General features: G+C 41.2%; 1 protein-coding gene across 4 annotated transcripts; it reads right to left on the minus strand.

Moving 5' to 3' along the window:
• Positions 1 to 925: 925 nt before the first annotated feature.
• Positions 926 to 17,956, minus strand: picalmb (phosphatidylinositol binding clathrin assembly protein b). 4 transcript variants are annotated; one of them, XM_079166074.1, is made up of 23 exons: positions 17,750 to 17,956; positions 12,815 to 12,957; positions 12,644 to 12,719; positions 12,441 to 12,543; positions 11,620 to 11,713; positions 11,328 to 11,439; positions 11,124 to 11,230; positions 10,994 to 11,035; positions 9,788 to 9,873; positions 9,448 to 9,571; positions 9,223 to 9,356; positions 8,173 to 8,273; positions 7,845 to 7,997; positions 7,401 to 7,484; positions 6,647 to 6,730; positions 6,330 to 6,437; positions 5,019 to 5,135; positions 4,874 to 4,904; positions 4,621 to 4,720; positions 4,419 to 4,478; positions 3,202 to 3,354; positions 2,745 to 2,850; positions 926 to 1,614 (listed from the first exon to the last, which is right to left on the minus strand). In XM_079166074.1, the coding sequence occupies exons 1-22, from the start codon at positions 17,877 to 17,879 to the stop codon at positions 2,758 to 2,760; spliced, it is 2,235 nt and encodes a 744-aa protein (XP_079022200.1). In that variant the 5' UTR covers positions 17,880 to 17,956; the 3' UTR covers positions 926 to 1,614; positions 2,745 to 2,757. The 4 variants fall into 4 exon arrangements, with proteins under 4 accessions (XP_079022200.1, XP_079022197.1, XP_079022199.1 ...); XM_079166071.1 differs by lacking the exons at positions 7,401 to 7,484; positions 7,845 to 7,997 and having other exon boundaries at positions 3,250 to 3,354; XM_079166073.1 differs by lacking the exons at positions 2,745 to 2,850; positions 7,401 to 7,484; positions 7,845 to 7,997 and having other exon boundaries at positions 3,250 to 3,354.
• Between the last annotated feature and the right edge of the window lie 5,353 nt (positions 17,957 to 23,309).

Consider the following 23,309-nt stretch of genomic DNA (forward strand, 5'->3'; position numbering starts at 1 on the left):
ATTTCCAGGTTCATATTGTATCAAATCTCCCTCTTCGCCGCTGTGTTTGCAGTTAAAATTCAATAGATTTAACATTCACCTTGAATAAAGAAATACAAATACTGTACACCAGTTTGTGGAAGCTGCTCTTTATTTGTAAAAGAAAGAAAAAGACGTCAGTCATTGTCTGCTACACGTTCTAATTACATAAAGAAAATATCTGCGGAGACAAACGCAGAGAATATCCTGAATCAAACTTAGGTAGAGTCAAATTTGATTGAATTGCTTTCATATTTCATACATCTTTCACTTTTGTAACTCAAAGAACAGTCAGTGTTTATATACATGAAGCACCGATCAACAGTGCTCCTCCACGCCACCCTGGTCCTCTGGATCGTTTTTTATACAATTCATTTACATCAAATCTGTGACCCTTCCCCCCCCGCCCCCCCCGTTAGCGTAGCGACAGCTAACCGACAAGCAGACACACTCCGCCGCCTCGACCCCGACCCCTGCCCACCCCCGCTGAGGAACTGTAGTGTGGAAAGATGTGTGCAACATGAAGACAACTCTTCCACATTCAGAGTAAAGGCAGCCTTGAATACGGTCAGTGAGTCAACGGCATGCCAAGCTTAAAGCAAATGGAGCCCACCACCCAGTGTGACGCTTCAGATTCGTGGATGAAGTGTTTTTCAACTAGACAGGAAAACTGACCCATTGCAAAAAACAAAAAAAAACCCTAGGCACAGAATCGACTACATACTGGTAACTGACTCGTACTCTAGCCCCTGCACTTTAAGTACAATGGGGATTGTGAAATCTTTCCTCTAGTAAAAAAGTTTCTTAACACAAAACTCGTAGAATATTTAGTGCTCTATCATTCCGCTTAATAGGTGTAATTTATATAATAGCTATTTTGAACTCTACCTCTCGATGATAGTCTGAGATCCTTGTTTAATGCTGACGCACTCCCACAGGTGTTCAATGTACTGTAGATTTTACATTATTTTTTTTTCTTCCTCCCAATCTTAAACCAATAATCATAAATAAATACAAACAACACACAAGGAATGTCTACTGTAAACACTGTAAAAAAGACAAAAACTAAACAGGTGTAAACGCCATTAGCTTCACTACTTAGTGACAGTTAAATAACTGTAGGGAGCGGATGACTGATGATCGGATCAAGAAAGGGAGGGACCGCTCTCCTCTTCTCCTTCCACCCCCCTCCCCTCCGCTGAACATCGAGCCTTTACATCCAACCACAGTAGTTCCAAATACATAACATCAAAGTTTCTCAGCACCCATATCTACCTTTACAGATCACACTGTAAAATGAGATACGGAATCCTCTTTTTAAGGGGGTTTAGAAAGCAGCATCGCTCCACGTCTCGGACAAGTTACAGAATAATAGGTGTGAGCTCTCGCCAAACGTCATGTGGACATGGTTACCATGGTTTGTGACAGTCGCCGCACCGTTGTGTTCTCGTGTCTGTATTTGGGGAGGGGGGGGGGGGGGGGGTGTTGTGAATGTTTTCTCCGAGGGGTTAGACTGCAACGAGGACAAAGCTTTTTTTTGCTGCAAAGTGCTTCATCTTCCGAGAGACACTTTTCTTCAAATTACATGAACTGCATCTGCAAGAAAAGGCAACAGGCGACATGTTAATGAAAGGCTAACATGTCAGTAGGTCTCTTTTCCTCATCATACTTTCAGGACTAACTAGCTCCACCGTAGCAGTAGCGTGAGAGAAGAAGGGACATGTTTGCCGCGATCATTTGACTAGTTCAAGAAAATGGCGCTCAGAGGAATGTTATTGTTGTCTGGGATTTGGGACGGAAATACATTTTAGTTTTGAACAATTTCTATCACAGCGTGCTCATCACAGCCACACATCTACTTTTATTTCAATTAAAAATTTTGCAAATGCAATGGTACACACAACAATGGCAGCTGCTCTGACCATCCAGCTGTGTCGATTTAAAAAGGGAATGTCCGTTCTGCTATCGTTCTATTTCCTATGAACTAAATACTGCAATACAAGAACAAAGGTGCCTCTTATTACATCGACCATCAACTGAGCAGGATGCTGAATTCCCCCCTGGGATCCGTTAGCTTTAGCCTCAGTTTTTTAGCATGGTATCATACAGCCCCCAAGTGCATATTTAACACCCTTTTTTCCCCTTTGTTTTGAAACGAGTCCACTAAAAACATTACATATTTCAGCCACAGACAGCATGTTGAACCAAATCATGGAGGGAGTGGACTTTTAAATAGCTAGCGGATCAAAACCCGTCAGCAGCAGTTTTTACTTTGTTCTTCATTTCAGATTACGTCTGACTACATTGTTTCTAATATTAATGATGTCAAAATAGCCATCTTTATCATTATAAACTGCATGTGTGCAATGTGGGAGCGAAAAGCTTTACAGTAACTTAGAAGGACAGAGCGAAGCGAACAATCAATTAGTTAAATTCAGCAAAGGCTACAAGGTTCACAGGAAACAGGTTTGAACAATCAACGATGACAGTGGAAGACAAAAGGGTCAGAATGAGTCTGTTGAAGTTAAAGATGCAGCAAATCTGTCAAAACAAGCAAGAAATCCAAGCAAGGAAGGTCAAAATAAAGCTGAATAAATGAGGAAAAAATACATCTAATTAGATGGTGAAGGCATCAAGTATGTAAAGATAGGAAAGAAACAAGAAGGGTATTAGCATTGGGCGTGCAACACATGCAGGTGCACCCGCTAGCAAAGAGCATGCTGTACCTAAAGAGATGCTCTACAAGAAATCCTTGAGAGAGAGGTGTGCAAACGGGTCCTGTCCCGGGGCTCGGAGAGGACTCTGGCTGGAAGGACTAGAGGCTGCGGAGGGCTATTTCAGGAAGAAATACAGGAAGTAGGAGGACCAGAGGAGAAGTCAGACAGTCAGTACAGAGACTGAAGGAGGGATGAGATTAGTTTGGAGACGCTGGGATGTATGAAAGACGGGTTCATAAAAAAGGAGTTGTTGGGGGAGGGGGGGAGTCAAGACAAGGGAGATGATTCACAGTTTTGTCCCTTTCAGCTCATGAGAGTGAAAGGGGTCCATTGTTAAAACTGTCATCATTTTCAGCAGTATTCATACTGACAACAACGCTTACACGGTGACTAATTATGGCACACGTCACAGCACAATGGATACACCTATTTACCCAACCTGATAACTGCGCAAATAGATACTGACTTCATTGTGCATCAGCTCGGTGGCGTGGTCAGACTGCCGTGCACCCACCTGAGCACTCGACACAGAGCCAAAGGGGTTGGGTGGCCTCATCACAGGCTGGGAGTACATCATGGTGGGTGGATTCATCATCCCCATGGAGCCCATTGGTGGAGGCTGCAGCGTGGTGCACACAGATGAGAGACGTCACTTCACTGATGGTGGATTTAGGTCAGTTGCTTTACAAATTTAAAGCCACTATGTGTTGGATTTATATGTGTAAAGGTTGTTTTCATTGTTATCAATAAACATCATTAATCTGCTGAATATTTGTGAGATTTACTGATTTTATCATTTGGTTTGTGATATGTCAGAAAATAGTGACCCAACGGTATTCAGTGTATTATTATGGATGTATAAGAAAAACAGCCTAATTTGTGGAACTGGAATCAGTAACAGTTGGATTGTTTTGTTAAAAAAGGATGAAAAAAATGAATTAATTGTTTCAGCTTTAACTGTGAATTTAGAATTGAATATTGGCCACTAAGGGGCATCAAACTCAAACAGTTTTACTCAAACTCTTAGTCTCAAGACCCGCACTAAAGAATATGTTTAGCGTCCACAAGTTTATTTCCAAATAAAAAATCATAATAATTAAGACAACCTTGTGCCTGCCAGTAAAATGAAATGTTTAGGAGTGTGCTTTAAATAAAAAGGATTGAGAATCCTCCACCCTTCAATTTGTTTATAAAACGTAAGAGAATATTCACGAGAGCAAAACAACGGCTCACTTAAACCCAGTTTGAGTGAATTCAATTAATTCTCTAAATAAAAAGAGCAGGTAAAAAACTAAAGGCATTAATCTGAAATTAACTGTTTTAGCAACATTCATAATGTAATCTTCTTCAAAACAGGTTAGGACTGACCATGAGCTACACACACTATACACAGATATGTGTCGTCATACTGAACATGAGCTACACACACTATACTCAGATATGTATCGTCATGCTGACCATGAGCTACACACACTATACTCAGATATGTATCGTCATGCTGACCATGAGCTACACACACTATACTCAGATATGTGTCGTCATACTGAACATGAGCTACACACACTATACTCAGATATGTGTCGTCATACTGAACATGAGCTACACACAATATACACAGATATGTATCGTCATGCTGACCATGAGCTACACACACTATACACAGATATGTGTCCTCATACTGACCATGCCATATCCCATCATGCCTGTGGGTGTGGTAGCAGGGAAGGCCATGACTGACGATGGCTGAGGAGACACAAACAGGCCAGTAAGAACACAAATGACAGCATACTATTACAAGATCCGCAATTATTTGGGCAGTAAAATTAGACAGAAATATAGCGGGAGCAGAACTCATGAGGACTACAGTTAGAGATCTGTGTGTCACCATGGAGACAGGGTTCCAGGTCGTGCTCGGCGCTGCTTTGGGCTGCCAGTTGGTGCCGCCGGTCATCCTCTTCTCCCCCGGCTGGCTCCAGTGCATGTCACTGCAGATTAAGACAGTTTATGTTAGCACCAGCTTGTGACTGCCCTGAAAGCACAAAGCTGCTGCTGTTTCTGTGCAGCTGTGTGTGTGTGTGTGTGTGTGTGTGTGTGTGTGTGTGTGTATTAAAGCCACAGAGCGCTGATGCATCACTTACTTTTTCATAGTACCGTTCCCAATGCCGAGATCTAAAAAAAAGAAAGACAATTTATAGGTGTTAGCTGCCTATCTGCTGTCCTTTTTGTGCATGTGTAAACATGTGCTTTCATTTGTGCCGCTGACGGGCAAAGCATCACACTCACTGCCGACAAGGTTGGCCAGGGAGGAGTCAAGGTCGTCTGACACCAGCTTCTCTGGCAGCTGACCAGATGCCTGGCTGGAGCCAGCAAGTGTCGGTTTCAGGATGCCCCCAGAAATATCTGACAAGACACACGCAGATAATAAACCTATTGAAGGCATTCTGTATTCTGTCAGCTGTAGTTTCACAATAAAAAATGATGGAAATAAGTCCAGGACTTTATCTTTCTCTCCCTGACAGAGTTTCTATGCTTTATTGTCTTATCTTTTGTGCATTCTATGCATCCATTCTAACAGTGAGATGAGACAGGAAATGAAAGGAGAGAGTGATGGTGAACGCTGCTCAACTGTTATGAATATCAGCGCTATCAGTCTTCTGATGCATGAGCTTGAATACATTAATGCTACAAAGCAAAAATATCAGCTTTAATAAGTTCCTTCTTCAAGACCTATCTTTTATTAAAACCTAAAAAAAATCAGTGAGGAAGAAACTGATGCCCTTTCTGTGTTTCAGGATATTAATGTTAAATAAGCCTTCTTATTTTGGTACGGTTGAGTAAGATCACGCTTACATTACATTCATTTGGTTTTTGTCCTAAATGACTTACAATAAGCGCATTTAAGCTCAGAAGGAACAACAGCTAGATGTTGCAAAAACAAGAGTGCTACTTTGTGCTTAAGGTTTATTTCATCCTATTTTTATTAAAGGTAATGAGACGTAAGTAATTTTTAGCATGAGGTGACAAGGTGTAGACTGAAAGCTCTATTGGCAATATTCTAAGATCATTTTTGATTCAATGATAAACTAAATAACTTGTTTAGAGATTCTTTTGCAATGCAGCAATGGTTTTAGTTGAGATTAGTCAGCATTAAATGGTGACATTATGTACATTTCGGCTATTTGCAGAATCTGATATAGGTGGTGCAAATAGTTCTTGTGCTGGCAACTTATGAGACAGTGTTGCAGGTGTGTCAGCTGTATCTGACGTCAGGGCAAGACACAGCGCTCTGAAACAAACCGTCACACATGCTGTTGTGTACCTCTCTGTGGTATGTGGCCCATAAAATCACTGGGCCATACTAATTTGTTTCTTAAAAGCTTCTATGTTTGATGTATTTTCTGCATGACCCCTTTTTCAGCTGAGTGACTTTTATTAGATGTAGTTTCTCATCAAATATTGGAACAAAGCTTCATGCAAGACTGGCCTTTGATCAATCATTTACAGAATACAGATACTACGTCTACCGCACTAAAACACAGACACTCATTGCACAGGTATTGCATGCTCACTTATATGTAAATACAAAATCCTCACCATCAGAATTGAGGCTATTGCCTGCTGCTTTGGCTCCAAAAACGGACTCAAAGTCCACTTGGAGTCCCCCTGCTGACTGTGGGGGAGGGGCCTGTGGCGTCGAGTATCCTTCATTAGAGATGAGAGAGAAGACGTTACATGAGGTCAAAACGGACCACCGCTTGGACTTTTGGTTTCTGCACTGGCCCGCGTGTGTACAGTGTCTATATATCAATCCCTGGTTAATCAAACAGAGAGCTGAATACCACCGCTTTCCTTACAGGACAGAAAACTAGCATCGATCTACTGCTGAATGAGCTGGAGAGAGCCTTCAGTACCTCTGAATAGACCTGCTACAGTAGAGGGCTCAGTGGGGAAAGGACCCTGGTGCTGGGCAATGGATGCTGCACCACAGAAGGAGTCTGACACGCCACAGGAAGCAGGATGAAGAAGACAAAGAGAGAGAGGAAGACAGAGAGCAAAAGGAAAAAGCGTTTCAAGGCCGAGCCAGAGCGACAGGTTGGAAATGACAGCAATACAGGCAGGAAGAAGACAGCTAACATGTCTAACAATTTTGTAGTTGTTAAATTCTGTGTGTTTTAAGTCAAGTTTAAGAGATGTAGAAGGATAAAATAGTCCAGAACAGTGTTGTAGCAACCAAGAGGGAGGGATTAAAGGAATAGTTTGACATTTTGGGAAATATGCTTATTGGCTTTCTTGCCGACAGTTAGACGAGAAGATATCAATCATGAAAGCTACAGGCAGCAGCTAGTTAGCTTAGCATGAAGACTGGAAACGGGCAGAAACAGCTAGCCTAGCTCTCTCCAAAAGGTTTAAAATGAAGCTGTTTTACTGACTGGTGGTGTGTACTAGCAGATAAAAAACAATAGATATGAGTGTTATCAATCTTCTCAGCCCACTCTAGGCAAGACAGCAAATAACTACATTTTCCAAAGAAATGTTCCTTTCTATTAGTTTATGACCACATTTCTACAATACATATGAAAATAAGAGCCCTGGGTGTATTGCATAGGATCCTATGTTTGCCAGGGCTCAGGAAACATAGGCTGGGATGGTGAGCCATCATAGTACCTGAGATGGAGTGTTCTATCCGCACTGTGCGTTTGTAATTGGTTGAAACGGACGAGTTTGTGTCAATAAAGGGATTGTAACGATCTGGAGAATCAAAAATAAGGTTGGTAAAAGTAGAACAGGTATCAACTTAAAAATCTCTACGGCATGTTTGTATTACAATGCAACATCATTAAAAGAGAGGATGAACTGTGAAGCAAAAATGGTTGTATGGCCTCTATAGTGGGACATGGAGGGCTCTGGTTGATATATTAAGAGGTGTTCTCGCTAAAAACAAAACATCATTTGAGCTTGGTATGAACAGACAAAAGAAGATAATTTAGAGAACAGAAAATCAACATTCAGCACAGTAAACATGCAAGCTAGTCATGCTCATAAGTGTGACAACAGAGAAATGAACAAGTGCGACAAGACTTTTGAGGAGAAACAAAAATGAGTCGTTACCACCAAACATTTCATGACCGGATGTCCTAGAGGAAAAGCTAACACCGTCTGAAGACACGACAGGTAAGTGAGTGGCATCGACAACGAGTTTTGAGAGGAAAGGGTTAAGGTTTGGCATGGATTCATCTTCAGCTTCAGCAGAGGTGAAAGGATCTAGGCAGGCGGAGGAAAGAGAGACAGAGAAAAAAGGACAAAGACAGAAAAAAGAGTGGAGAGGAAGAGGTGGGCATCAGAGTCAGACAACAACAACAAGAAGAAGGAGAGCATGCAGAAAAAAAAGATCCAGAAAGTCCAGAAACACAGATGTTGGCTGGAGGCAGCTCTTTACCTGCCCACGCTGTGGCCACTGGAAGCCCTGCTGAGCCTGATTGCATGGAGGGCTGGAAAGTTGACTGGAGGTCAAAGAGGTCGCTCTCCATCTTCACTGCCCTGCAGAGAGATAAAGAAAGCAGACAAAATATTTGACCCCTTTACAAGCACCTTTTCTGAGCAAAAGCCTGAAAAAGAAATCCAAAGTACAATGGTTACAGTCATGAGTCATAAGTCTTTGTCTCAGGCCTTGTTCAGACTACCAGCCTGAATCCGTTTTTAGCATATACAGATTGTATCGAGACGGATTTTACAAAGTCTGGATGCAAAAAAAAAAACATTAAATGTGATTTTTGCCAAATGGATCCAAACCACATCTGGAGGTTTGAAATTGGATATCTACGAATGCGTCTCAGTCCAAACGTTCTGGCCGCTCAAATCTGATTTCAAAGTGTGAAAGATGAGCAGAATCCCTGCTGCTACCAACCGAGGACAAGATGGAGAACAACCAAATTAAATGAAATCGTCTGCTGGCCCCTTTTACTTCCCTGTCACAGGGCGAAGGTTTCCTCGTTAGAAAGGCGCGTACTAGAGCAACCAAAGGCAGATAGGTTGGTAATGTCTGGACGCACAAATCCGAGCTGATAACTTGCAAATAACAGTGCAGACAGTCCGTCTTAAAGATCCGATTTATGAAACAAATCGGATTCGCCTGCAGTCTGACCACAGCCTAACAGACACTAAAATATATTTAGAGAGATACAAACATGGTTTAAATGTGGGGGTTCTTCTTGCCTGTGGTTTTAATTTCCAAACTTTTTAATAATATATTTGTATTGCTGTGTTTTGCAGGCACTATAGCTTCGATGAAGAGTTGGAACAAGTCAATACAGAATGTATTTATGACCCTTTCAGACAGTGTCAAGAAAGATACATTTTATAACTTTAAAGCAGCAATAATCAAAAGGAGATGGATGATACGGGACTAACAACATGGGTATAAAACAGTTCAAAATGATAGCTGGATAGACAATAGAGAGGCTATATATACTGTAGATGTAAGCCGTACCCGTTCGAGCAGCTGGGTGTGGAGAAAAGGTCGATGGCTGGTGCCGTGCTGATAGTGCCCCCTGTGGTGGAGATCGGCGATGTGTCCGTGGTAGCGAAGGAGGGCCTCTTGGAGAGCTCTTTGAGCCTCTGTTCCTGAGTGAGAGAGAACCTCTAGTTCAAACATACAGGCAACCCCAACGCATCCTTAAGTGTACAGCCTCTTTGGTTAAAACAGAAAGGCCACCTTCAGAGCTTTGAGCCGAGCCTGTTCCTCTTCGAGAGCTGCCTGCTTCTCCCGCTCATCCACTTTAGTGAAAGACATCCCCGTGCTAGCCAGTGATGACACCGCATTTGACAGAGTGCTGGCCCTGCAGGAAAGACACACATTTTATTGGATTATTACATCTCCATCCTTTCTATACTGTTTATCTTATCATCAGCTTGTCAGAAAGGTTTGGCTGATTTATTGACTAGATGCAGCACGATCTAATACAACTTTAAAACATGGAAAATAAATGGAAAGGCTCAAGATTCAAGGAAAAGATGAGAGGAACTCAGAAACAGTGGCGGGAGGATTGATCTACCTGCTGGCTGCGGTGGAGTCTTTGACCTTTTTGCCTTCTAAGGAGGCCAAGTGCTGCTCCAGAGCTTCTAGAAGGCTACTGGGAGCCTGCCGTGACAGAAAACACACAGTCAGCAACTTCCTGAGACACAGAGAATGTAGTCTGCTTGGACATCAAGACCATAAAAGACAGTGGTGGGCAACCAAGATAGACAACACACTATGAAATGCATCAGACAGACAGTTAAAGTCTTTCAAGAGGAGGTTAAATTTAGCTCCACAAAGGTAAAACTACCAACTTTGGACTATCAGTTACCCACCGCTGATCGATTACTGCATTGCATTCCAGCACCAAAAAAAGCTACTTTGGATGAGAGTAACATCTGTGTGGGATGACGTACTGCACCACGGCACTTTTCAACAACCTGGAGTGTTGTTGAACCGGCCGTATCTAAGCACAACGGGGAAGCCACGTCACAGGAGATGAGCTACAACTGGTTCACACCTCAACAACGTGACCAAAGTGATCAGAGTTTACCACAGCGAGTGTTTTGTCCTTCAACTGGTTTTCACCATCGTGTAGGAGACAGGAGTCGGAGCAGAGGCATGCAAAAAGACAACACTGAAGCAAGTCACGGACATAGAGGAAGAGTGAAATGATAGTACTTACACAAACTGTGAACTAAAGTGGAAAGATAAAGGGGAAAATACAGAATATAAAGGTGGTGACAGTCAGAGGGGGAATGCGTTTTAGTTGCAGTTCTCCAGGGTAAAATATTTCGGTTCCCCGCAGCACAACACGACAGTTTGTGCAATTTATTGTTTAAATAGGAAACGTCTAACTGTCACTGTGCAGGTTTACTGGGTAGATTGCAATTACTGTGATTAGTTTAAAACACTTAGTGTGGACAACACCTTTATTTACTGTAGAAAGAGGGAGGAGAAGTAAGGAAGGGAAAGAAGAAAAGCAGAAGAAGAAGAAGAAGAAGAAGAAACAGGAGAAGAAGACCACCTCCTCTGGCAAACATGCGCTCGAGAAGGAAATCATGCAAAGTGTCTCATCATAAAGAACATTTGTGTTGGTTGTGCTACTCTCTAGTTGGACAAAGACAACTGATGATAAAAGAGCAATTAGAGCTGGAAATAAGAGAAAGAGAGGAAGGGAAGGCTTCCTCTAAAGAGCGAGGCACGCTGTGGCTTCATACTCCTTTGACGGGTCGGAGCTTACCTGTGATAGATCTGGAATGTCTCCTCGGTCGATGCCCACTTGCTGTTAAAATGAGAAAGAAAACCAAGTTACAATCGTGTCTCTGCAGCATTCGTTCGTGACAGCAGGTGCATCATTGAGTGTAATTTACCTCCGCTACTTTGAGGAACTCTGATATCCGGGTCATTCGGGTGAGAAACTTCTTGTAAATGTCCAAACCTTCTTTACACTGAATCTTCTTCATGTCAAAGTATTTCTCTATTTGGTGAAACAAAGAACTTGTGAATGACCAACCACGAAACACTGGGACGAAATGGACCGAAAGAGAAAGGTTTCTAAGCCAAAGTGGTCTTACCAAGCAGGTTGATAATGCCTTCATTATACGCAGCAAAGAGCCTGATGGAGTCTTTGAAGAGCAGCATGAAGGCTGCATTGATGACTCCATTAGTCAACTCGTTGGCATTGACCTGAGGGAAAGCAATCATTTATCTTACAGCTTCTCCACAGCGGTTTGTTGACGTAGAAAAACGAAGCCTGTGAACTACGATAATGCAGCCTCGGTGCGGTGTGAACACTTCAGACCAGCAGCTTGTTGTTTTTTTTCTACACGAGCTGCAGAGCTGCGGGAGGCTTCACCTTAAACTCACATTGAAATCAAGGAGCGCATCCATCTGGTTCTGAATAATGGGGATAGTCTTGAGCAGCTTCTCTGTATTCATGGTCCTCATTACGCCATCCACCCTGTGTGGACACATGGGGAGCCGGAGCAGAAGAGGGCACCGAGGAGAAGGAGGGAAGGTAGATAGGAGAAGGAGGGAGGGAAGATAGAGAGGAGAAGGAGAGAGGGAAGATAGAGAGGAGAAGGAGAGATGGATGAGCAAGCGGTGTAGCTCTTTATACACGATAACAGACAGAATTAATTTCCTTTAAATGTCCACAGTCCACGGTGACGTCTTCAGATGTCTTGTTTAGTAGGAAGAACAGTTCAAACCCCAAAACATGTTCAGTCTACATATGAGAAAGAACAGCACCAAATCCTCACATCTGAGAAGCTGAAACCAGAAAATGCAACGCATTCTTGCTTAATAAAAAGGATAAAATACTTATTTGATTAACCAATAAGACAATTTTGATAACCGATAATCCTTGAAGTCATTAATCAAAGTGATTGAAATGAAGATGCTGTTTCCTGCCTCTTAACATTTCCTGTGTTTCTATCATTGTAAAGTGAATATTTTGGGGTTTTGGACTGTTGGTCAAACACAACGAGTCATTTGAAGACATCACCTTAAGCTCTGAGTAATTTCAAATGGTATGATTGACAAATATCAGACTAAACGATTAGTTGATGAACTACTGATGATCAATAATCAACATGATGACCATTACTTTTTCAGATTTATAAAAAAGGAAATACATATGTTTAAAACTGTATAATAATAATAATAATAATATAACTACTCCTTACCCGCGTTTAACTTTTGTGAAGTCAAATGCAACCTGTCTGTACGAAACGGCTTTCTCGTTCAGGTATCGACTGTACCTCCTGATAAATGTGGACATGTCATAACCTGGAACGTAAAACGGCAGAAGCAACATTTACTTCTTTACATTGTGCATAAATTCAGAATGACTTAGAACTGATGTCAACAACCGCCATAACATCGTTACCTTGTAACCCACTTTTGTCCAAAAAATTACTGAGGTTGAATAGTGTATTCCTTGAAGCCAAGTACTGAACGAAACGCTGCAAGAAAAGAGACAAAAGGTTGACCCCAGACTATTACTTAGTGATGCACTGATGTAATGAACAGTCTGCTCGTGTCTGCTGAGGCGGCTCACCTCGTTGCCGTAGACCATGAGGTGGTGTGTGGTGATAAGAGACTTAAACACAACCACCCAGCTGGTGCTGGTGGTCCTCTCAAACAGCGAGTCAGCCAGTTGGGGAATGTTGACGTTCATCTCGTTGGTGCAATGGATCAAATCTGAAGCAGAAGAAGAGAAGAAGTTCATGAGACCACGAGTGTATTTGTAGTAATCGATCAAAACGAATGTGTAATTGTCCTGGGCTGCAAAACAAGTCCATCAAGATGTAATAAGTCACACAGCTCTTCTTCAATATAACATGCTTTATTCCTCAAATATATTAAATGTAACACAACACCTGCAGGACTGCTGCTAGAAAATGTTTTTATTAAAAGACGATTAGTCAATGAATCAGTCGATCGAGTATTAATCAACTATTTTGATCATCAAGTAAAAGTCTAAGTCATTTTTTAAGAAGAAATAAATGTCCAAAAAGTACACCATCAAGATTCCCAACATCAACATTTAAATCTTTGGACAAAACAAACTTAATTAATTTAAGGTCATCAAATGATGCGGTTGTAATTAGAGGTCATTTTCCCCTATTTTCGGACATTTTATAAAGCAAATAATTAACTGATTCATCAAGAAAACAATCAGCAGATGAATCTATGATGAAAATAATCGTTCACTGCAGCCCTAAATATATAATACAAATATATTACTTGGGTATTGGCCATGAAGTTGTGATATATTGTATCTTCTTGTTAAAGATCAAAATGTCCAAAGTTATTTCAATGTTCCTGCCAACTGAAATAAACTGAAATAAACTGAAATCAACTGAAATAAGACGACCTACTTTTTAGCATTTTACTGATTCATTGATCTCTTATGAAATCATCCACCAAGCTTGAATCAGATATTGTGTGAAACACAAACAGTCAAAACCTCATCACACGATGAATGTTGAGTCAACGTCATTGTGATATTTCATTGTAATAATATCGTAACATTGGGTATAGAGCAGACAGAGCCGGCAGATATACCGTATTCTCTATGCCGATACAAATTTAAACTTCATTCAGAAACCAGTTTTCATCTGTTCAGATACATTTAATCACAGATAACACGACGTATTGTGAGTTACTGACCACGTTGAGCTGGGAAGCAGAAGAAAAACCTGCTGCTGCCAAAGTGAACAACTACCACAGAGCGTCTGAACCAAAAACAGTCTCTGAGGTGACTCACGCTTGTGTCGCCCACTACACGTCACATACGTGCAGTTTGGTAACAACAAAATCCCAAAAGACGGCTTCTCATCACTATCTTTGACTGGATATTCTACAAAGACAAGGTTGGTAAAGACGAAACTGAATACATGTTTAATGGATCTTTAGTTCACAACACAATCAGTTCATCAGGAAACTGGAATAAATTAAGGCCGAGACAATTAGTTGATTAGTTGATCAACAGAAAATTATTCAGCAACTATTTGAAAAACCTACTTAAGTGATGCCAAACATTTGTTGATTTACTGCTTTTCTCCATTTTATACAACTGTAAACTAATGTAGTATATATATATATATATATATTCATTTAACAGTTTTTTCGATCAAAAAAATTAGAGTAATGCGTTTTAAAATCCTGACTTGGTAATATGTATGTAATTGTAGAATGTTAACTCCTCATGTCATAAATCACCAACATGTATAAAACTGTTACTGCAGTGCAGACGAGACCTCAGTGTTCCCAAAGGTAGCTTTAACGGCTATTTTTCATTTCATAGTCTAAATGATTGATCGACTAATTAAAAACATAACGACAGATTAAAGATAATAAATATAATCATTAGTGCCACCTAACTACACAATATATTTGAGTCACAATAACGCAATTATTCTACTCAAAGTAAAATGCTGCAACGGTGTGTTAAAGAAAGAACGTTTTCTACATAGAATTAACATAATAAACAGAAGAACCCCGATCAATGCAATCAAGGATCCCTGTAGCACAAGCAGATATGATATCATTCATTTAGTTGTTAATTAAAGGCAACATAACGTGCTTTTGACAGAGCAACATGAAGTGCATTAAGATGTTAACCACACATGTTCTGCCCCACTTCCACTGCTAACATGTTCACCCTACATCACTGTGCTGCCTCAATGATGTCAGTGCTGACGACCAGACCGACGAGCTAACTGGGCCTCCTTTTCTGTCCTATATTTGACTTTTCAAAAGGCGGAGGGACTCTTAAGTAGGACAGGATAACCTTCCAGGGAGGCAGCAGCAGTTAGCATGTTAGCACGGGGCGGCTGAAAGAAGAAGATGACGGAGAGGAGACAAGTAGGAGGGAGGAAGTGGAGGAAGAGGAGGAGGAACACGAGGGAGGAAACTACACTGACGGCTCTGTCATGCTACAATCAGCCCCGCTAAATATTCACAGTGGTTGACATGAATGATTTCTAATCTAATTAATTCATGTGTTCACACAGTGTGTCAGTCACCATTAAGGCCGGTTTTAATGGGGATCAATATACATCACAATTAATCAATTCAGGATTATAAATATGTCTTCAGGAAAATATGTGTTCTATTGATGAGAATGTTTGTCCAATATATGAAAACTATTTACATGTGAAACAGAAAATATCAAAAACTTACATTGTTTCTCTTTAATAGATACTGTAGTGTGATCATAGAGTCATGATACGACTCCAATCTCAAAGTAAATATAATAGTATATAAAAGTATTGATTTATCACACAGCAGCTCTAATTATGTGTCGGGCTGGGTGTCAAACCGTAATACTGTTTTGGTAACACAAAGTATTTGTAGCACTGATTCATAATCTTATTCATTTAAAGGCTCTCTGTGGGTTTTTTAACACGACTTCATGGATCAACAGGTGGAGGGAACACGACCACATACACAGCAAGGAAAGGAGGAAAGGAAGGCAGGAAGAAGACCGCAAGCGAGGAAACTAACATGGATGTAAACAATGATGGATTGAAAATGCTTTAAAACATTGGCTTTGTAAATGAGGAACGAAATGTTAAGCTTTTGTTTGTTCATTAGAAAACTATTTTCTCAAAATGGGTTTGTATGATGATGATAAATTGAGAAAGTAATTGGCAGATTATTAAAAAATGAAAATAATCGTTGGTTGGCTTGTACTCAGGTTTAAATATGATTGATAACAGTGCATTACTGCCCAGCCCTCACTATTCACTGAATAAGTCAGATGCAGCAGGTATTAGGCCTTTAGCCCAACCAATACGGGATTTATGAGGCTGACGCCAATATTGACATTTGAGAGTATAAAAATTAGATCATTATTATTAACAGACTTTATTGATTTTCCTGATTTAAATCAAGATTTTGCCCATTCCAGAAAAAGTCTCGTACAACTGCCTGAGACAACATTTAACATTTGAGAATCTTGTGTTTAGTTATTTAAAAAAACATGTTTCCCACAGCAGGGTAATGACAAAAGGACAGGAACTTATGTGTTATACTGGCACTAACATCACAACATTTCAAGCATAGCCAACGGTCATTATGCATTCCTATAATTCCAATACTTTCTTTAAGCTCTGGTTGTTCTCAATCTCTCTCTCGCCTCATTTACAGTATCATCATCTCATCTCCCTACTGTCAACTCGCTATTAATAATACTTATAATCCATTAAAGAACTATACAGAAACAATTACGTCTCTGCTGTCAGAAGGGGAAAACATTAAGCTGAGATAGAGAATGCATCTAAATGTGGATAACAACCCATCCAGCCTCCATTATGTTATCACGTGTTACTATCCGTGTACACATGCTGCTCTGTTGTGTACTGAGACACCTCAGTCACACTGGACAGCTGGCTGAGTGTCACTCTGACAACTTTCACTCATCTCACCTCAGGGGGAGTCGCCTGAGCAGCACAACAGGTGTGGGACCTGCGACTTTTACCATTAAACCAAAATATGCACCACAAGTTTCCATTATTCCCATTTTAAGAAATCAGATATTTGCTCTATTCCACTCCACAAACCACCACCAGTCTGTAAATACAGTGTGCACCTTTTTCCTGGACTATTGTTGAACTCTCATGATGACACAGGGCCTTCATAAAAGATAAAAAAAACACTTTAATTACTGCCACCGTGCCTTTGCAAGTGCAGATCGATACGCAGAAGATGTACCACTGCATCTCTTAAGTACAGGAGGACAGTGAATCCTCTGTGAGTGCATCAGACTAATGATCACACTCTGAAGTCAGGGTACCTGCAGAAGTGTGTTTGAAGGAAAGCAAACTCACAGACTCTCTGTGATTTACCTCCAGTGTGTGAAGCATCATGACCAGCACCAGGACGAACAGCAGCTTCTCACATTACTCAATCACTGTGGCTGAAACTGACACTTGTGCTGCTGCAGGTGCACCAAGATGGGAGATGAAACTGGATTCCTGTAAATGTTCATCCCCGGGCCTGTGAGAGGCCCACTACTCGCTAACCCTGATTTTAAAAAGGTTTAAATGTTGGATAATGCTCAAACAAACATGTGTCCCAAATGTGTTGCTGAACATTCAAACTGTAAACCGATGAGTAGACTGAGAACGACACGAGAGCGACAGGGGTGAACAAACCCAGACAAGCTAGACAAGCTAGTTTGACTATTTATGACAAAGAATGTGAAGAAAATGATGTAAAAGCCTTAATAAAGGGTGAAGCTTCTCTGGACGCCTCTTAGCTACGAGTAGCAGCATGTCAACAAGGCCTGAGCTCGATGTTATAACAATATAATCTCTCTGACATGAACAAGCGTTAGCAGTTAGCCTCTCGTGAGGCTTTTGAGGCCTTGTAGCCCCTCCACCGCTTTAACTCAGCTAAACCGGCGCTGTCGCGTGCGATTAGTTTTAACACTCGTGTGCTGTGTCGTGTGTTTTTTTTTTTAATTTTTAAAGAAGATACTCACAATCCAAATGTTTCTTCTTTGGGCCCATTACTTCGTGAGTGGTGGCCTTGCATACTGTTTTCGACACGGCGGATCCCGTTACACTGTGCTGGGCTGCAGTTATCCTGTCTGTAATGCTCTGCCCCGACATCTTCTCTCACTCAACGCAACAAAAGACCTTAAAAGATGTAGTCTGGGTTTATCTTCGCCTTTTAGGAAAAAGTAAAGAGAAACCTCCACCTCCTCCGCAACCTTGCCGGACCCTCCACCCCCCCTTGTTTCCCCCCCACCTAGGTGGAAATAAAAAATAAAAATCAGAAGTAGGCTATGGCAGACGTGGACCAGGGGAGGGCGGAATAAAGAGAAGCAGAATCCGACAACAATAACAATCAAGAAAAATGTTTCGGTTTCGGCTCCGTTAGTCAGATTTCTGGGCTGCCGTGATTGCAGGGTCCACGCGCTGACTCATCCGACCCGGGTCTATGTCTCGCGCTCATCCCGATGTGGCACACCGGATCCCTGCGTCTCTCCTCCTGCCTGCCTCCGCCGCTCCGCCAGTCGTCGCCGCCGCCGCTGCTGCTGCCGCCGCTTCGCCGCTTCTCCTCCTCCTCCTCCTCCTCCTCCTCCTGCTGCCGCTGCTCCGCTTTAAAGCGCTGTGAAAGAAGAAAAAGACCACCGAGGAGGGGAAATGGCGGGCCTGCTCTGCTGAGCTCTCTGGGTGGAGAAAAAAGAGGCTGCACGCACGACACACAACGCCCCTGCAGAGCCTGAATCAGATGTTACACCGCTGAGCTCCGCTTGAGTCTGTTGTGGTGCAGGTGCACACTAACTGACCGCAGGCCAGCTGGAGGGGGGGGGGGGGGGGGGGTGATGCACAAATGCTCAGTCACAGGAGTGCTAGAGGCCTGGATGAGAGGATGAAGCCTGTATTGATTGAGGAATGAACATGCTGGAGTCAGAGCAGGCTGCAACAGGCCTGACAGAGTGAAGCAATGACACTTTTTTGGATGTTTTGAGGTGTCTCAAATTTGACTTGAAGTCACCATAACAATACTGTAATAAAGAGTGTGTGTATAAAACAGAAATGTGACATGTTTGCAGCTTTGTTTCCGTGTAAAAGCTGCTCAGACATCCTGGTGTGACAATAATCCAAAGAAAAATAATCCCGACACAGAAAAATGATGTCGTGGAACAATTAAATTAAAACTCTCTTGATGAGAATACACAGAGACGATTCATTCTAGGACGATAGGAAGTTGTAAAAGAATTAAGCAAGTAGATGATTAGTTTTGAATTATCTATTTGTCAGTGTATTCAGATTTGTAATGCAAATGAGTCTGTATGCTTGGTTTTGATGTTATCTTTCTATTCTCTGCATGTGTCCTTTTATGGATCAAACCTCTTCCTTTAGTCCCAATCATCCCTGTTTATTTGATTGTTTTGATCTGTGTTTTTTGTCCGTTCTCCTGTGATGCAGTTTTGCAACTTTGATTTGAAAGTTCTTGTGCAAATAATGATTATTATTGGTTTCTTAAAGTATATCCGGTGCCTCACACCCCTAGATTTTGTGAAGATCTAAATAATACAAGATTGAAACTATATTTAGTCTGACGGGACAGACATTTGTTGTCTTTAAATAACTGTCAAGTTCTGGGAATATGTCTATTCTTCTAATGCATTATAGTTAAAACAGTCCATAAGTACAAAATGAGGCAAGGGGGAAATGGAGACAGAGCAGTTAAAACTGTAATGAAAGCATCAATATAATGCTGACTGGATGTCTGAATACATTTTCTTTTGCATAAGATTCATTCAACCTTTATTTCAGCAGCTTAAGATAAACTCAGTAAAGTCAAACATTTAAAATGCAAACGCAATTTCCATTGGCACTGACATACTTAACGTATAATTCAATTTGACAGGAAACCAGTGCAGAAAGAGCAACAATACTCTGTAACAAGTAAAGTCCTGCATTCAAAATGACTAAAGTAAAAATGTACCAAAGTCCCAAACACCTGCAATGCAGAATGACCCATTTCAGAAGTTTGTTGTTATTGATGCATTAATGTGTAAGCATCCCTTTGATGTTGCATCTGGAAAAGGTGGCGCTAATTGTAAGTACTTTAAATACTATCTATAATAATACGTCATAATTTATAAGTTGATTATATTGTGTATTCATAATTTGAAAGCGGTCAGATGTTCTGCAGCGTGACACAGCGAGCACAGGGGGGCAGCACAGTGCCACGATTATCTCCAAACATTAAAGTCTGTCATGTTGCTCACTTACGGATTGTGGATCCGATCAAATTGTCAAAACTTCATGTATTAATGAAACTGACTCTCAAGTTTGGAATAACTGCTGTGACAGAGAGTGTACAGTAAATAATCCAGTCCAAAATTATGAATTGAAAATCCCTCCAGTTCTTCCTTTGATTTCTCACAATCACCTTTTCTGCTTGAATATTAATTTAAACCACATTCAGTTTTCACGTAACGTATTCAGTGTATTTTTGGATACTTTATCTAGTAGTCTGTATCTGATCTTGAATTCCTTGGTGTGTATGCGTGTGGATACATGAACTATGTGAAATATATCAATACAGTTTCCTCTGAAGGTCATGTGAAGAAAAGCAGTGCTCCTCACTGGTTGTTCTCTTAGTGCATGGTTTGGGTCTCATACATAAACAATAGGCCAGGCCAGCCTGTTGTTTCTCACCTGGGAAGTTTCCAGCCCACCAAAAGATGCAGAGAGAGACTTCAAAATCATCTCACTTTAAAATGAAACCAGTTTTTTTATTTAACATTTTAGAAGAAATCACCTTGAGAAACAAACCTCGTTCTTTAAACAATCTACATCTAATAATCTGACATCGAATAATCATAAACCACAACAAATAAACTATCTTAAAATTGAGCTTTCTGGCTTTAGGCTTTTGTCGCAGCACTGCCTTTGATGTGGGCTTCACTTTCCTGCCAGTGTTAAAACTGGAGCGTCACATTACAGCCGGCACTCTCACGGGGTTTTGTGGTGCAGCCCAGATTGTGTGATTTGATTGAATGTGTGGATGTTTCAGGCTGATCAGAGAGAGATGGCTCCATCAGACACATCGAAGTGTGGCGGTCACTCCTGAGCCATCAAAAGTCTCTGAGCACAGCGACATTCAGGAGACATTCACAGAGCTCAGTGGGGTTGCACATTGTATGATAACAAAAGTTATTTCCTGCAAACATGACAACTGGGGGATGAAGTCCAACATAAGGTGAAATAAGGGAGCTTCTAGTGGATGTTGCTATGGTTTAAATGCCAAATTAACATGTAATGCATGAGGAAAATTACTGCTAAGACATTGAGAGCTGTTTTGTGTCTATGTGCAAATGTTTTCCACAGAACCACAAGTGTATGATTTCACCTCACATTTTAAAGACAGTCATGTGACTGAAACACAAGCACAAAAGTAGACTAAACATTGGCTAACTAGGTCATTTGCAGGGTGGGATGTGTAAAATATACAGCATGGCAATTGTTTCACCACATGTATTAATGTCATGTGTATGTGGCCATCTGATCCTGTTTGCTCTGAATGGCACTCGTCTGCTTGTAAACGTTTCATATTTGAGTTCAGCCCTACCTCATCAGAGGGGCAGGTCAGCGGCAGTGGAGAGCAAACACCTGCAGCCAGATGTGTTTCTCACGGCTCTGTAGGGCCATGAGGTGTCTGGTTGGCTTCAAGTCCAGATCTGTTTCTGACACGCGAGGCAACAGCATGAGCGAGCGACACACAGGAGATCTTTTTGATGAAGGCAATTGCAAGGAATTTAATAGATATACACAGATATATGTATGTATATATATAAAAAGACAAGTTTCAGAAAGATGCACTATGAAGCCCCAGGCCACATGAGCTGTGTGCTTCCCACACACACAAATATTCCCCCAAATTATTTTGCCCAGAGCACCAAAAAACAACCATTATTTCTCAATAATAGGTATTTTTCACTGCTGAAGTTTTGACTTGTCATAGTGTGAACAGCACAAGCACAAGCTAATAGCACTGACGATGGTATCGTTTTATTAAAGTGACGCTTTAGTCACATGCTTCGTGTGCTTCCTGATAAATGTAAATCTGTTTCCACTTTCCACTTGCTCTCCACTGAGGTTTTTATTTATTTATGTACAAACTGGAAATGCACATAAAACAGATGGATAGAAACGCCAGCATGCACAAAACCATGAACCTGAAACTGAAGCAGCTAAACGGTCATCAGTCAGTCATCATTCATTTTATCATTTACACCTGCATTCTACTGTGAAATGCCAGTGTCAAAGTACCCCATATTTTGTATTATGTCAGTTAGTTTCCACAATCTTTTCCTAATCTGGACAAAGCATTCTAGTTGCACAACCTTGACTCCACAGCGTTGCTAGCGGATTGTCAGGCTGTAATCCTCATTGTTGAGAAAACCAAACTGTTAGGAGATAAACACCAGTACTGAACACATGTTGACCATATTGAAAAGTCAGAGATCACCAAAGTTCACACAGACAATGAATGTCTGCACCAAATTGCTGTTTTTACTCTGAAGAAATCAGAGTAATCTGGAGTTTTGCAGAATTTCAGGTATCAGTATTTTGACATAGGCATCAAAGACTAAACAAGCACAACAAAGAATACAAAAGAGCCTCCTAAGGGCCCGTACCTTTCCAGTGTTGTGTTCCAGTGTGTATTACCTACAAATTTGTAATTAAACAAATTAACACAAAGCATTTGTCATCCAGACAACCTGGGGCCTTGGGGAAGATGCCTATTTTTCCTTGTTTTTTAATTCAACCTTGGTCCTGCAGATGAGTCTAATGTTACATCTGTTTTCAGAGAACATAAGAGAATGAAGACAGTTAAGAGCAAAGAAACATTGAAACTCCATCTGCAATGGAAGATCGTGTGATTCGACAATGTTATACGAAGCTCCAGAAAAGCTAATAAACTAAAAACAAGCTTAAAAAAAGCTAATAAAGCTAAAAAAAAAGTTAAACTCACTAAGCTTGAGTGGCGTACTGGTAGTTCCATTAGCTGTTAGCTGTTAGCTGTTAGCTGTTAGCGAAGTGAGGAGTCAGTGGCAGTAATAAACAGGTAAGAAAAGGTGTTTTGAGAAAGTGCGAGTCACCCCAACCACGAGAGGACCTTGAGTATGCAGCCATAACTGGCCACTAATATATATTGAACAGTTTGCTGCAGCAGAATGCAAGATTAGCAGTGGACACAAACAGATGTGTACACCCACTCAGTCACAGGCGCACACAGTCACACACACGGCCGGACACATAACCTCTGCCCAGGCTTACACCTGGCGGAGATAACAAATGCACTATTTACTCCAGTTTGAGTAACATTTGCTAAAAACTACAGTGCTCAGCTGCTTTATGAAACTGTTGGGCCTTTATTTTTTATTCAAACATTTGACCTGTTTTTAAAGATGTATGTCCTCAGTAGGAACCAATGTGCTTTGAGGGAGGGCCACAGATCGTATAGTGAAGCTGGAAAGTTGGTGTTGGTCTTTTTGTGGGATTTATTGACAAAAA

Source organism: Pholis gunnellus (genome assembly GCF_910591455.1).
Source record: "Pholis gunnellus genome assembly, chromosome: 9".
In the NCBI taxonomy this organism is placed as follows: Eukaryota; Metazoa; Chordata; class Actinopteri; order Perciformes; family Pholidae; genus Pholis; species Pholis gunnellus.